The following is a 13,864-nucleotide window of genomic DNA, read 5'->3' on the forward strand; positions in this document are numbered from 1 at the left end:
CTCCACAAGCTCTTGTGGAGATAGAGGCATTGCAGCTGTGGCTAGAGGAGCAGAGTAGGGCAGAATGGAGCAGAGCAGTGGTGTCACTGCTGGGGATGCTGCTGTGGCTGTGGGCAGAGGGGGAGGGAGCCGGGCTTCTCCAGGGGCTCAGGCGCAAGTGAGTGTCCAGCGGGAAGGCAAGTTCTGCCACGGGAACCAAGGCCAACATGAGGGAGCGAAAACTTGTGCAGTTGGGACCTGCCCTGAGCCACTGTGGAGGCCTGTGGGCCTGCTAGGGCACTTCCCGGGGCTGTGGCCTGGAAGAATGTCCCCTAGACTTTACCCTCTCCCATGGTTTCCTGTTTATCGTTTCAATATACATTTGATACCGTGATTATTGAAAATCATTTACTTTGCTATGTTTGGTGGTAACTGACGGTATATTTGACTACCATTTAAATTTAAATTTTAGTTGCACAATATTTGATAGACTTCCTTTCCCAGTTTTCCTGTTCCACCCCTGCTTCCTTGAACCCATTGTCCCTGGGAAGGACAGGCCGGGAGATGGAACCTGCTGAAGAGCAAGCATAGGCGAGCCACCAGCCATCTGCCATCTCCCCTCCTCTTCTGACCCCTTGCCAGGATGGCCCTGGCAGGCATCCTGGATTCTACCCTATCCCACTTTCTGACTGCCCTCAACCCTGCCCCTGCTTTCCTCTTGTATTAGCAGACTCCCATTTTTGCTGCAATACATATTTCATAGGTCAGAGCTATAATAGAAGTTGAGAATAAAACAGCTGGAGGACCGACTCTGTTGCCCCCACAGGAGTCCTGTGCCCTGCATCACCGGAAGGTTCCCCCATTCTAGTCCCCCATGAAACCTTTTCTTTTGACTTGTGTGTTTTTGCTGAAGGCCACTCGGGAAAGGTGTCACCCCAAGTCTTTTGGCTTTGATTTTCTGTTCTCTTTTGTTTTGTGGGTAAGTGAGGGGGAATGAAGTGGCGGGAGCCGTCTGGGAGTCAGGGCCTGAGAAGTGAGGGCAAATGAAAATTGTATTTACTTATTGTTTGGTTATGTCTTCCATATGAACCCACCTGTTTATTTTAATTCCCAAGTTTTGTTAAAATCTACTAAGTATTGTGTTGGTTTTAGCTATAAGAAGATATTATTTTTACTATGATTGTTATACCTTTCATTTTAAATAAAACAAAAAAGGGGGAGTGTGGGGGTTTGTCCTGGAGGGCACGGGCCAGAAATGACCACACAGCCACACCTCAGACAACAGTGACCAACACCAAGGCTCAGGAGAAGAGAAGCCACAACGGATGACAGCCAGAAAACTTATGGTGAGCTGATCATGAAGTGGAGAGGACTCTGGGGCCAACTGGGAGTGGCCATGCAGATCAACAGCCTGTCTGAACCCGTCTCAGAGCAGAGGGAAAACACGTGATGGCTTTGGGATGGGCACCCAAGCTGCCAACACTATCCCCCAATGCACCATCCAGCACCAAGAGAAGACTTGCTGAATTTTATCAGTATTTCATCCAATTACTCTTTTTTTTCTTTTTCTTTAGGCTAGTTTCAACTTCTGTCCATAGTCCTCTCATTCCTTTGAGATTTCTACCTCTGCTTTTCTTTGCACCTTCCCCTCCCTGATTGTCAGCTGAGCTATTTACAGATGGCTTTTCTCACCTACCTGGTACCTGATGTGCGTGCCAGCACCAAAATAATTCTCCTTATTTTGCCCCTAACTGCCTTCTCTTTGGGCCACTGTCACAGCTGGCAAAGCTTCAGTCTTTCACATGTGTTTTTTGGCCAGTAAGTGGGTAATGGCAGGCAAAGCAACTTCCTAAGGCCTCCAGGGCAATGCACTGCAAGCCAGACCTGTTCTCTTTCAGGCAAGGCTTCTCTGAAAGGACTTCAGAATTCCCACCATGGAACTGAGGCACTGTTGACAGAGCACTAGACTGTGAAAGGCTTTGAAAGGGGATAGGAAGCTCAGCTTGCAAATGAGACCAAGAGGAGGTAGGGTCAAGAGATGTGGTGGCCACACATCCCGAGGTAAAGAGCCTTTGGCTTTCCTGGGGCCTTCCCCCACATGGGGCTGCCACTCACCTGGCCATTTAGGAGCTGGGTTAGGGGCTCCAGACACAGGTGTGGAGCCTTGCCTCTGGTGTGCCAGGGATCAGCGGCCACAGCTGGGCTGGGATGCAGGCCTGGGGGTGTGGGGCGTGCAGAGTAGGGCATGGCCTCAGCAGAGCAAGGCTTGATCTGCCCCTTTCCCCACCTACAAGCGCCTGAAAGGGCTTGAGCCAGCAATGTCCTCCAGTGTCTCACAACAAGGTTTGCAGCTACCTGTGCTTCTTGGCTGTCAAGACTCCAGAGATTTGTGGCTGGATATTAAGAAGCTTGCACATTTGCTTCCCTCCCAAAGAGGCATCCTGAGTGTGGTTTTTTCTTTCTAAGGCCTTCCCTCCTTTCTATGTCCTCATCTTGAGATAGTCCTGGGAAAGCCTCTCCTCTCTCCCCTTCTCCACCACAATGGAGGGGGACAATGGAAAAACCAATCTATGAGAAGCTGAGAATGTTAGAGTTATAATGTAGTGAGGGGAAAAAGAAAAAAAAAGCAGTAGACGACAATAGGAAGAAAATTGTGCGAAAGAGGTAATGGCTTAAGCAAGAGAGGTGCAGTGTCACACGGGGCCCCTGGAGCAAAGACAGGATGGCCAGGGCTTCCAGCATGGTTCTGATGGTAGATGGGGGCTGCTGGTGCTGCCGGGAGCAGCTCTGGCCCTGCAGTGGCAGTTTGCTGCTCCCTCTCTGCGGCAGTGCTGGTGGCAGTGACGATGGTGATGGGTGTCTGTCTCTCCCTGCGGAGCTCTGTTTGGCACTGCCGCTGCCATCAGTCCGCCACGCCGGGCGTGTCCGTGGCAATGGGATCTGCCGCTTTGCTGCCTCTTCCTCCCAGCCTGCTGGGCTGCACTTGGCTTGGCTGCACTCCCTTTGGGCTTGGCTGAACTCACTTGGTATCAGTGTCAGCACTCTGGCTTGCCTTGTTCTGCTGGAGAAGAAAAACAGTCCCACATGCCCCCCTGGCCCTGATGGTTTCAGCTGTGTGTCAGAGCTGTCACTTCAGTGCCACCCATCTCAGCCCTGTGTTCTAAAAATTACTGAGGAAGGACAAAAGTGGGGGGAAAAAATGGTGGTGGTGCTTTGGTGCCAAGGCCTCTCTGCTAGAGTGAGTCAGAGAGAAGGATCCTCCTTGCATTTCCTGTCATGGCGTTTCCCTGCTGAAATCCCAGCCACGGCAGTGATGTAAAATGTTTTGAATAAACAGTGCTGAAAGACACATGGCCTTGTCTCTGTACCTAGGAGGAAACTCTCAATGTCATTGAAGTCGTGCTTCTCCCTGTTTGCTCTTGGAATCTCTGCTGGTCAGAGTGACCCTGAGATGCGTTAGAAAGTCTCTTTCCCCAGCCCGGCAGTTGAAGAAGGAGTGGGAACTCTTCTGTTCTTGGTCTCAAGGTTGTTTATTGTTTCTTATCTATGATATTCTTTCTCCGACCCGCCAAGGTCTGTCTAGCAGGTTGGGTTGAGACACTCTGCCCACCTCAGAGGCAGTGTTGTCTTTTTATACCCAAAACTATGTGTACACTATTTACAATAACTTCCCAATACCTATCACCTATGTGAGACAGTGCGCTTCTCCTCTAAACCAATCTAAAAGTGCCAACATCACTCAGAAGATGGAGGCTAGGAAGAAGGAGGAAGAAGGACAAGGCACATCCAAATTCCTCCATCTTGAGACCCCCAAGCGGTCATTTTCAAAACCTCAAAAATCTATTTTTCACCTGGTGACAAACTACCTATTATTCAACTTAAACTCTTTTGACTTGTAATTCTTCATATTAAGATTGGTGATTGTTTTTTCCAAGGGCTAAATCAAAGGCACAGGCGTCTTGGGCTCTGTGCCAAAGTCTCTGAGCCCCCGGGCAGCGGCTTGAGCCCTCCAGGGCAGCCAGAGGAATTTCCTGGGTTCTGATAGTTTGCTGCTTTCTGGAACTAAGGGAGGTCCCGCTGGAAGAAGCCTTCTGGTTTTTGCTCAGAAGCAATAGTGGCCAAAGAGCACTAATGTGGTTCCTCACATCCTGCTCCCTTCTCAGTGCTCAGCTTCTCAGTGCGGGCTAGAGGGGCTTAGTGTGTTTTTACTCTTAGATGCCTTGAGCAACAGGTGATGGACTAGGAGGGCTTTCTGTGTGGCTTTGTAGCAGAGGAGAAAGCTGCAGGCTTTTTTTGGCATTATCTGTGGAGAAGGTGTGGTTCTGTGCATGAACTCACAAAGCAGCCCAGGGCACTGCTATTGTGATGTCAGCGGCCGCATGGCAGCGTTGTCAGGCAGAGTTGCTGTGCCGAGGCCCGGAAGGGCTCAGTGTGCAGAGCAGCTCTGCGGCACGCTCACTGCAGGGGAGCCTGCTGATCGACGAGGTCTCTGCCAGCAGGACTCTGAGTTTTTTTGTTTTCTCCCTACAGGCTTTGTCCCTTGCAGATTGAGCAGCACTGCTCCAGCCATGGAGGGAGTGTGTGCTGCAGCTTTCACGGCTTTTACCGTGGCTTATTCCGGGTACTTTTTCACCCACCTGGCACGTAAGTAGACGTTTTTCTTCAGTGCAGCATATGGAAACCCAAATGCCACAAAGAGGCCTTCAGCTGGGTAACGCCCGTGCCCACAGCTCCAGCTAAGAAGGGCGTGTCTCTAGCCAGTGGGGCATGGGCAGCATTTGTGATGTAGCCTGCGGGGATTCCGCTCCTGCCGTGCCACGGCCTGTGGCAATGGAGTCTGGAGTCTCCTCAGTTTGCTGGCTCAAGCAAGACAACTTCCAGGATGGGAAGACTGGAAGAGAGAGCTTGGCAGGAGTCCTTGTAAAAGCTGTGCACTGCTCTCCAGGACTGAGGCAAAGTCCCTCAGTTCAAGGCTTCTTGTCTGCATTCCCTCATCCCAGCATGTGCCTGTGGAACTTGACACTTCCTGCGCGCTAAAAGAGCCATTTGTTCTGTGATGAAATCACAGAATGTGCTTTGTAAAGGCCTCTGAGACAGCCATTTCTGAGGAGTTCTTGTATGCTCCCACACACAGGAGCTGTTCCTGTGCTGTGTCATGATAGAACTGCCACCATGGCTCAGAGGGACTTGGGTGAAGCCTCCCTGGGGAAAGGTTTTCAGTAAGCTCATGGCAATTGCTGCATGCAATGTCTTGAGAAGACTGAAATACAGGAAAGAGAGGAGGAAATACAGGAAAGAGCGCCTACAGGAGCTGTAGGGGCTGCTGGGTGAGGTGGGGCAGAAGCAATGACTGTTAGAGAACCACTTGTAGACTTTCTCAGTCTCAAGTTTCTAGGGGTTGAGTGGCCAAAGAGGAGAAAAGGGAGACACCAGGCAGTGTGTTGTGCTGCTGTTGTCTTGCTTGCTGTGTGCCACAAGGGATGCTGCTGGAGTGGTGTAGTGAAAGCAGAATGCTCTGTCTTTGGGTTGACTTTGGGGTGGGCATGGCCAGCACAGGCAGTTTTCTTAGAGCATCTGGTTCTTTTTCCCTTGTGTGTTGCAGGTCACATCAGCCGTGCCTGGAGAGAATCCGCTCTTTGGGTGAGTGGCAAAGGAGCCTCTGGCCTTGGTAGCATTTGGCAATTGCGGAGCAAGCTGTGAGCTGGGCTGGTTGCAGTCCGGTGCCAGCCTGGCTGGATGAATGAAAGTACAGCCCAGGCCCTTTGCAGCAACAGCAGCAGCAGGAGGACCCAGGGCTGTTTTCTCCCGTTCCTTTCCAGAACTTTTAAGCAGCTGAAAGTGGTGGCTGCCATGATGGAATTTCTCCTGTACAAGAGAGTGCAGTCCCATCTAGCTGGCCCATTCTACTTGAGTCTGAGCACCTTAGAATCCCATTTCTCTGCAGATGCTTTCTCCTGAGTGCATCTGGGTCTAGAGCTGAATATAAAGGAGGTTACGTGTCCCTGACGCTGCTGTCTGTCTGCAGAGCCCAAAGGGAACCTCGGAGCCTCCAGTGGCTGTGTGTCTTCCTGAAGAAGAGGCCCAAGGGGAGGAAGATGCCCAGCAAAGTGTACCTGCTGCCACTGCAGGGCCTGAGCATGCAGCATCAGTAAGTGGCAGCTCTGGGCAGTCCTGTGGCTGGAGCAAAGCATAGCTGCAAGTTTCTGATCAGACAGCACCTCCCGTGCCTGGCTGAAGATGCTGAGGGCTGGAATCTTTCCTGCCCTTCCCGCAGGCAGTGAGGCCTGGAACTTGGAAGTTCAGGGATCACCTTCCTACTGTTCTGAAAGGGGCTGTGAATTTGTCTTAGCAAGAGACAGGAGGTAGCATTAGGATGTCTTGGCATGCTGCTGGGGTACAAGTGAGGCCCTTGGTGGCCAGTGGCTGTGCAGGCTCCCTGTCCCCAGTGAAGAGAGCAGTGCAAAGGTGCAGTTCAGAAGCTTGCAGGATATGAGGAGACACTGTCCCCAGGAGGGACCTGGCCCTGCGCAGACAGCAGCTGTCAGTAGCTAAAGGAACAGCTGAGATGCAGCGGGGCCTGTAGCTGAATATAGGTGAGGTGGTGAATGCCAGGTTCTTTCCTGTCCCTCATGCTGCTGTGTGTCCCCAGAGCAGAAGGGCAGCGTCAGCACCTGCTCTGGCTGCCTCTGCATGCGAGGAAGAGGCTGAAGAGGAGGAAGGTGCTCATGAACCTGCCCCTGCTGTCAGCCCAGGCCCAGAGCAAACATCATCAGTAAGTGCCTGCTTTGGTTAGCAGTGTGTGTGGTGTCATTTTGTCCGTGGTGTAAAAGCAGCCTTTGGATTTTGGGCCTTGAGCTGGAGAAGCGGGCTGCAAAAGCTGAGAGGTGAAGAGCCCTGGCTGTGGCCAGCAGCATCTTCCCGGGGGCTTGCATTTGAAATGGGATGGCAGGGGCACCTCTGCCAGGCACATTTGTGACCTCACTCATTTCTTTTCCCAGAGCTCCACCTCCTCTGTCCTGGCACCTGCAGGAGCTGCAGCAGAAGGCTCTGAAGGAGCCTCCAGTCCCCAAGCTGGCAAGTGCAGCGGGAGCAGCTCGTGCATCTGGAGCACCAGTAGCTCCTCTGGCAGCAGAGAGCAGCTGGGAGAGAGGACAGAGGACAAGTGCCTGGCCATGCTGAGTACGTCCTTTGTGATCCTTGTCTGCTGGAGCAGTGCCCTGTGTGTGCGTGTGTCGGCATGAGCTGTCCCAGCTCCTGTTCCTCCTCAGCTGAGTGCCAGCTCCTGAGGCCTCCACACAGGACCTGTTGTTGTGCTTTGAGGTGGTGAGGGGTCACCGGGGTGTTGCTCCTGCCTCTGAGAGCAGCTCAGCCTGGCTTGGCTTTGCCTGAGCTCCCCTGGAGGCAAAAGGCAAACCAGAGATTGTTTCTGGCTGAGCAGGAGGCCGTGACCCAGCCAATGAGTAGGCCTCAAGGAGCTCCTGTGGGGCACGGCCAAGGTCATCTTCAGAACTCGGCCTGTCCTAAAGGCTCAGGCACCTCATTCCTAAGGCCCAGCACAGTAGGTTGGAACATGAGCTGCTGCTCCTGAAAGGCAGAAGGCCATTGTTTAGGCAAAATTGTCCTGCTTAAAGCTGCAGATTGTGCTTCTGCTGGAAGCACTCTGCAATATTCTTGCTGTTCTGCAAAGGGCAGCTGTTGAGAACAATTGATTCCAGGAGCCAAGATGCCTTTGATGTTTGCAAGGATTAAAGCTTTGCTTGAAGGTCACAGAGTGTTGATTGCCAGGAACAGCAAGGTTTTGTTATTCCTGCTGCCCTTAACATTTCTAGACAACAACCAGTTCTCTTGGTTACAGCTTTCTGATCCCTGTATCCTCTGACTGTTTCTGCACGTGCTTAGATTTTAGTTTAGACGTCTAGTTTGGTACAGGCCATCTGTGCTGCAGGGCTGCTCGTCTTGCTGCTGTTGTTTCTGAGGTGGTGGTGGTGGTGGTGCGGTGGTGTTGTTGTTTGCCGACTGCCTGAGTTGAAAGGGCCCAGAGTCGCAGAGAGTGGGGCTGCCTTTCTGATCTGCTGCAGGGTGGGATCTCTTTTGAAGTGAGCATCTTTCCTTGGGATTTTTACAGAGATGCTGGTGAGCGAGGGAGATCCTGAGGCTGAATACACAGAGCTGGAAACCATTGGCAAAGGGTGAGTGCAGCCACAGCTCCTTCTTCAAAGGCAGGGCCTGTGCATTTTGCTGGCGTCACATCTCCCCAGAGCGACGTCAGGCAAGCTCCAAAGCTGTTCAGACACTGCGTTAGGATGATGCCTGATGATCTCTCAGTACTGGTCAGCATTTACAGCTGTGGTCCGAAGGCAGGGCGGCAAAGACACCTGGACGCTGGCAATGTCTTTTCTGCGGCAAAGAGCAGCACCTGGCAGATCTCCTGTCCCTCAAGTCTGTTGCACCTGATTGCCGCTCTTCCTAGGAGAAATCATTTTGGCATGTCTCAAAAGAATACAGAATGCGTGGGAATGAAAGGAGGAGAAACTTTGTTGCCTCAGAGGTCAAGTCAGCAGCTGACAGCTGTCAGGGAACAGCTCTGGGTAACATTTCTTTCCAGTATTTTGCTGAAAGCAAGATTCAGTGGTCTGGATGGCCACCACCTAGCCTAGCAGCCAAAAGCAGAAATGAAAGAAGCAGCTCTCTTTTGTAGCTGAGGTGGCAAAAGACAAAGCTTCAGGGCAATGGCCAGTGCCAATGCACTCCAGAGGAAAAGGCATCATCTGGCTGATGGCAGAACCCTGGTGGATCCTGTGGGGTTTAGGCCTTTCCTGCAAAGGATCCACCAAGCTGTTCCCTTTGAAAGCCGGCTCTGCTGACTGGAAATGGGACTGATTTGCAACATTTTCCCTGTGAGAAGGCAAATGTACGAGAAATCTTCAGAAAAGCAGAGTCCTCCAGGTGTCTGGTGCACCGAAGAGAAGCAGCTGACAACAGCTCTGGACTCAGAACGCCGCTGTCCAAGCATCCTGTGTTTTGAGGACTTCTCCATTTGTGTGTGCAGCAATGGAAGCCTTTCCCTGCTCTGGCTGTGGCTGCAGCTGTGGCCGGGCACTAACTTCCTTGCAAGCTGGAGAAGGGATCTGTGTCTGGAGGCTTTCCTGCAATGGCTGTTCCGTGGCCTCAGCCTTCTCAGAAGGCCTCAGTAGTGGTGCTTGAGTTTGGCAGACAGGCTCCAGGGAGAAGTGTGAGAAGGCCCAACTGGCAAGTTCCTGGAAAAATCCCACACATGTACAGATACAGAAAGAGAAAAGGGGGAAAAGACCCAGAGGAGAATCTGTCCTATTCCATTTACTGTTTGCCCCAGGACTTATTTGCCATTGGACTGCAGTGTCTTGCAGTGGCAGGGACTAAAGGACTTCTTCTTTCTCCGCTGCTGTTTTGTTTCTAGGGGTTTCGGCACGGTGTGCATGGCAGTGGAGACTGCCACAGGAGAAGAGGTAAGCGCCAAGCAGCGCCGCAGCTTCTGCAGCTCTCGAGTGCCCTCCCCTCTGCTGTGAGCTGTGGCTGAGCTTTGGGTGGCCAGGAGAGCTTTGCTGCAAAGGCAGATGAAGTGCAGAGCAGTGTCCTCCCTGCCAAATACAGTGGGGACAGATTTTGTCCTTCTCAGCTGCCCCTGGGAATGCAAGGAGGCCAGAGGAGGACACGCTGGCTGGGTCTTAGTGCCCAGGTGGTGTCTCAGAGCATGGCACTGCTCTTTGGGGCTGCAGGGTTCCTGAGTTCTCTTTTCTGGCTGTTAGCAAATAGATGGGAATCGTGCTGATAGTTCTGTAGGCACCTGCAGTGCTGCCCTTGGAACTGTGCTTAGACAGAGTGGTCTGCAAGGAGTCTCTCAAGGGCCTAAGCCCTGCTCATAGCCCGGTGTATATCCCTAGAAGATCATGGCCTGGGTTATTTCTTTTTACAGTCAGGCAGTAATTGCAAAAGTCAGTGGTGTGAAGAAAAGTATTTGAGTGGAGCAAAATGAAAATTCCTGGAGTGAGGAAGTGCTAGGATTGTGGTTGTTGGAGGTGTCCTTAATGATGTTTTCATCATCGTGGCATTTTTTCATCGTGAAGTATGTAGGGTTGTATTTCTTAGGAGGAATAGCCCTCAGGATGTTTTTAGGACAGCATTTTATCTGCCACATCTCTAACTGTTTGCTTTGTTGTTGTGCCATGGAGAATGCCAGTGACCGCTGGAGTAATGATCCAATCCCCTAGAAGTGCCAATGGTTTCCCAGCAGTTTTGCTCCATTTTTACTGGCACAAAATGGCTTCCTGCTTGCAAGAGGTGTGTGAATGAGCATGGGGATGATAAAGTAAGGCCATGGGAGAAGACTGGCCCTGGGCACAGTGAGTGTTGTTAGACCTCTGAGGTGGAGAGCTTAGAGCGTGTTTCTGCCAGGTTTCCAAGGCAGAGGCTATGTGGCTCTGTGTCCTGGGAGGTGCCCGAGCAGGCGGTCTGATGTCCTGTCACAAGGCAGCTTGGCCCAGCCCAGCACTGTCATCCCATAATCACTGTCTCCATGTTGCCCTTGTGGTCCTGTGCCACAGACTTCTTTGGTTCATGGTTTTCCATGTCGTTTTAGGTGGCCATAAAGAAAATTAGTCTCCTGCAAGAGAGCGGCAGCGAACTGTGCCTGAATGAAATCCAGGTCATGCGTGGCAATAAGCACGCCAACCTTGTCAACTATGTAGACAGGTGAGTGGCTCTGCTGTTCTGCTGTGAAAGGTCATTCACATCCTGCAAGCCAGAGGTTCAAGCACTCCTTTGGTGGATGGCAGAGGATGGAGCTGTTCATTCCTGTTTCTGGGCTGATCTACAGTGTCTTGGGAGGAGATTGCATTGGGGCTGCATTACTCTTTCCTGGCATACCGAGTTTGAAGGGCGCTTTCAAAGGCCGGACTTGGCCCTATCTTACTGAGCCAACAGCCTCAAAGTTCCTGTGCTCTCTCCCCATGGATTTGTTGGCTTTGGGGTTGGATTTTTTCCCCATGGGTCTGAAGTGTTGCCGAAGCACTGCGGATTGTATTTCCCTTGGCCTGTTCGTTGGTGTGGATATACCAAGCAGTGTTTTAGATTGCCCAGAGTTCAAGGCCTGTAGAGCGTAGTGAATGACTGCTCACTTCCTCCTGTCTTCCTCTGAGAGAGACACAGAAACAAGAATCCATCAGGTGGTGTGAGTGCACGCCTTCATCTCCAGGCTGTTGTTTCCTCCTTTCAGCTACCTGCTGGACGAGGAACTCTGGCTCGTGATGGAATTCATGGACGGAGGTTCCTTACACGATGTCATCAGGGAGACTCGCCTGGCAGAAGGAGAGATAGCAGCTGTCTCTCGGGAGGTAAGGGATGGTGCCTGTGCTTCCCATGCCTTGGTCGGGATGGTCCTTCCAAATGGGTGACAAGGAGAGGAGTGATTTCATCTTCTGAGTCTCCTTGCTGCCTTTCTCTTATGACTGGCAGTAGCAAGAGCATCTGAAGTGCCTGCCAGTGTCCCTGCCCTTCTTCTAGTGTGTTTGTGTTTGCTTCTCTAAACACTTGCCTGGAGCCTGTGTGTGCTGCATTCCTTCCCTGGACGGGCAAAGTTGCAGGTGGCACAATGTAAAATAAGTGGCACAGACAAAGATACACACTGGGCTGTCATGGAGCTCAGCCTCCAAGAGAGCCTTGCACCAAAGGGGTGTTTGCAAAAGCATCCACTCTTGTCTGGCTGGAGAGAGCACAGCCACTGCAGCAGTGCTGCTTCAGTCTGTGGTTGCAGGGCAGTGGCCGGAGGAACAATTGTCCTTTCTCTTTCAGAAGCAAACACACCCTCACTTAGAAAGGCACTGCTGTCCTCGTGTTGGAGCAGCAAGCTCTTGCCCTTGCCAGCAGCCTGTCGTGCCATGGCTCAGCATGGCCCAGGAATGTTGCAGTGTTGCAGATGTGCCACTTCCCCGCTTGTGGGATGAAATCCACTTAGGCTGGTGTTTCTTTTTCCTCTCTCAGTGCCTGCAAGGCCTGGATTTCCTTCACTCCAAGCAAGTGATCCACCGGGACGTCAAAAGCCACAACATTCTCCTGCGTCTGGACGGATCCGTCAAGTTGGGTGGGTGTTGTTGGCCAGGCTCAGCCGTGGCAGGCTGCGGTGTGGGGCTGCCTTTGGGTGACTGCCGGTTCCCTGCAGTGGTGCCTGTGGCAGTCCAGGCTGCCCTGATGCAAGCGCAGAGCACAGCCCCAAGGTGCAGGGAGGTGTTGCTGGGAACAAGGGCTCAGGAGTGCCTTTGGCTTGTGCGTGTGTCCCTTCCCAAGCAAGGCACTTACAGTCTAATAGCTTCAGGGCACTAAAAGCCACTGCCTGAAAGCTGGGGCTTTTGCTAAGTGGCCAATTCCGTATTTCCTTGGCTGCAGGCCAGAGGAATGGCAGCATGGCCCCTTGCTGGCAGCCGGGTTCCACGCTGCCCTCTTGGACATTGGTACAGTGGGGATTTCTTTGCTTTGCTTTCCTCATTCACGCTGGCCTGTTTTTTCTCCTCAGCTGATTTTGGCCTTGCTGCTCAGCTGACCGCTGAGCAGAGCAAACGGAGATCAGCTGTTGGGACCACTTACTGGATGGCGCCAGAAATCTTCACCAGGAAGCTCTATGGCCCCAAAGTGGACATCTGGTCCTTTGGCATTGTGGGGATCGAGATGGTGGAAGGGGCGCCTCCTTACCGGATGAAAACCTCCCGCACGGTGCGCTGCAACTGCTCTCAGATACTGCTGACACCCAAACATAATCTGCTCCCATTCTTCTGCCTGGCAAGCTTGCTAACACCTGGAAATGAGAGGTGCCAGGCTGCATAGTCTCTCGTGCTCCTTGTCCAGATCGTCCCCTTGCCATTGCAGTGCACGAACCGCACAAAAAATGGTGATGCCTTTTGCTTGAGGGAAGCTTTGACAAAAGGGCAAAGCTGGGCTTTTAGTCCCCATCAGCCAGTGAAATCAGGGGTGAAGGCAAGAGCCTTTGCCTATTGGACTGGCTATGGCTGCCTGTGGCTTTGTGTTCTTTCAGTAGGGGTAGGAAAGGTATCTGCCAGGCTCTGGCAGGGAGTAAAGTGCCACGGGAGAGTGGAGCCTGTCCCGTGGGGTGTATGTTTGGGTGAGCAGTTTGGGGTGCGAAGGAGACAGGTAGAGCGTGGCATTTCCTTCTTCTCTAGGTTCAAGAGCTGATCAGCAGCGGGGGCAGGCCAAAGCTGCAGAAGCCCAGGCAACAGTCGGCGTGGTTGCGAGACTTTCTGCACTGCTGCCTGGAGAGGGACGAGGACAGGCGCTGGTCTGCCCAGGAACTGCTGCAGGTAAAAGGCAAAGCGGCTGCAGGCTGCGCCAGCTGCCCGCTGCCAGGGGCTCCTCATCTGCTCAAGTCCAAGGCGTCTGATGGGGCCCGCTCCTAAGAATCTCCCCTCTGGGGGCTTGCAAAGGAAAACAAAGGAGAATCCTGGCCTAGGATGCCTTGGAAGGAGCCTTTCAAGGTCACCTAGACCAAATCTCCTTAAGCTGAAGACATCTGGAGTCACGGATTTGTGGGATTGGGAGCCATTTTGCCTCATGTAGCAAGGTCCTGGATGTGGAGACAGTGGTGCCCAGAATGCCCTCCTTTTCTTCTTTCTGTATCTTTCTGGTAGCCAGAGAAAGCCTGTTTCAGCCTGTGAGGAAAGTACCAGTTCATGTTTTTCTCTTTGGGCAGCATCCATTTGTAACATCAGCCAAGCCGACCTCCGAGCTGACGCCTCTGATCATGGCCACGCAGCAGTTTATGGCCAACAGGAGATACTAGCCCTGGAAGAGGCCATTGTTCTTGTTTGCACTTTGTAGTTTGTAGTTTGTAGATTATAGCTCG

General features: G+C 52.4%; 1 protein-coding gene across 1 annotated transcript; it reads left to right on the plus strand.

The window, feature by feature from the left end:
• The first annotated feature begins 64 nt into the window (after positions 1 to 64).
• Positions 65 to 13,801, plus strand: LOC139589437 (serine/threonine-protein kinase PAK 3-like). Its single transcript, XM_071425907.1, has 13 exons — positions 65 to 157; positions 5,582 to 5,619; positions 6,005 to 6,127; positions 6,629 to 6,751; positions 6,978 to 7,057; positions 8,105 to 8,168; positions 9,416 to 9,464; positions 10,595 to 10,707; positions 11,231 to 11,348; positions 11,995 to 12,094; positions 12,524 to 12,720; positions 13,185 to 13,322; positions 13,712 to 13,801. Exons 1-13 carry the CDS (start codon positions 65 to 67, stop codon positions 13,799 to 13,801), a joined length of 1,326 nt encoding a protein of 441 aa, XP_071282008.1.
• Positions 13,802 to 13,864: the final 63 nt, after the last annotated feature.

This window comes from Agelaius tricolor, unplaced genomic scaffold (assembly GCF_023055355.1).
Source record: "Agelaius tricolor isolate 1412-34295 unplaced genomic scaffold, bAgeTri1.0.p SCAF_4, whole genome shotgun sequence".
NCBI classification, from domain to species: domain Eukaryota; kingdom Metazoa; phylum Chordata; class Aves; order Passeriformes; family Icteridae; genus Agelaius; species Agelaius tricolor.

Bases quoted from the DNA above. Each gene is read 5' to 3' on its own strand.
- LOC139589437 (XM_071425907.1), top strand. From the start codon at position 65: ATGGAGCAGAGCAGTGGTGTCACTGCTGGGGATGCTGCTGTGGCTGTG. The intron at 158-5,581 runs GTGAGTGTCCAG...TGTGTGTTGCAG, and splicing joins CTCCAGGGGCTCAGGCGCAA to GTCACATCAGCCGTGCCTGG. The intron at 6,128-6,628 runs GTAAGTGGCAGC...GTGTGTCCCCAG, and splicing joins GGCCTGAGCATGCAGCATCA to AGCAGAAGGGCAGCGTCAGC.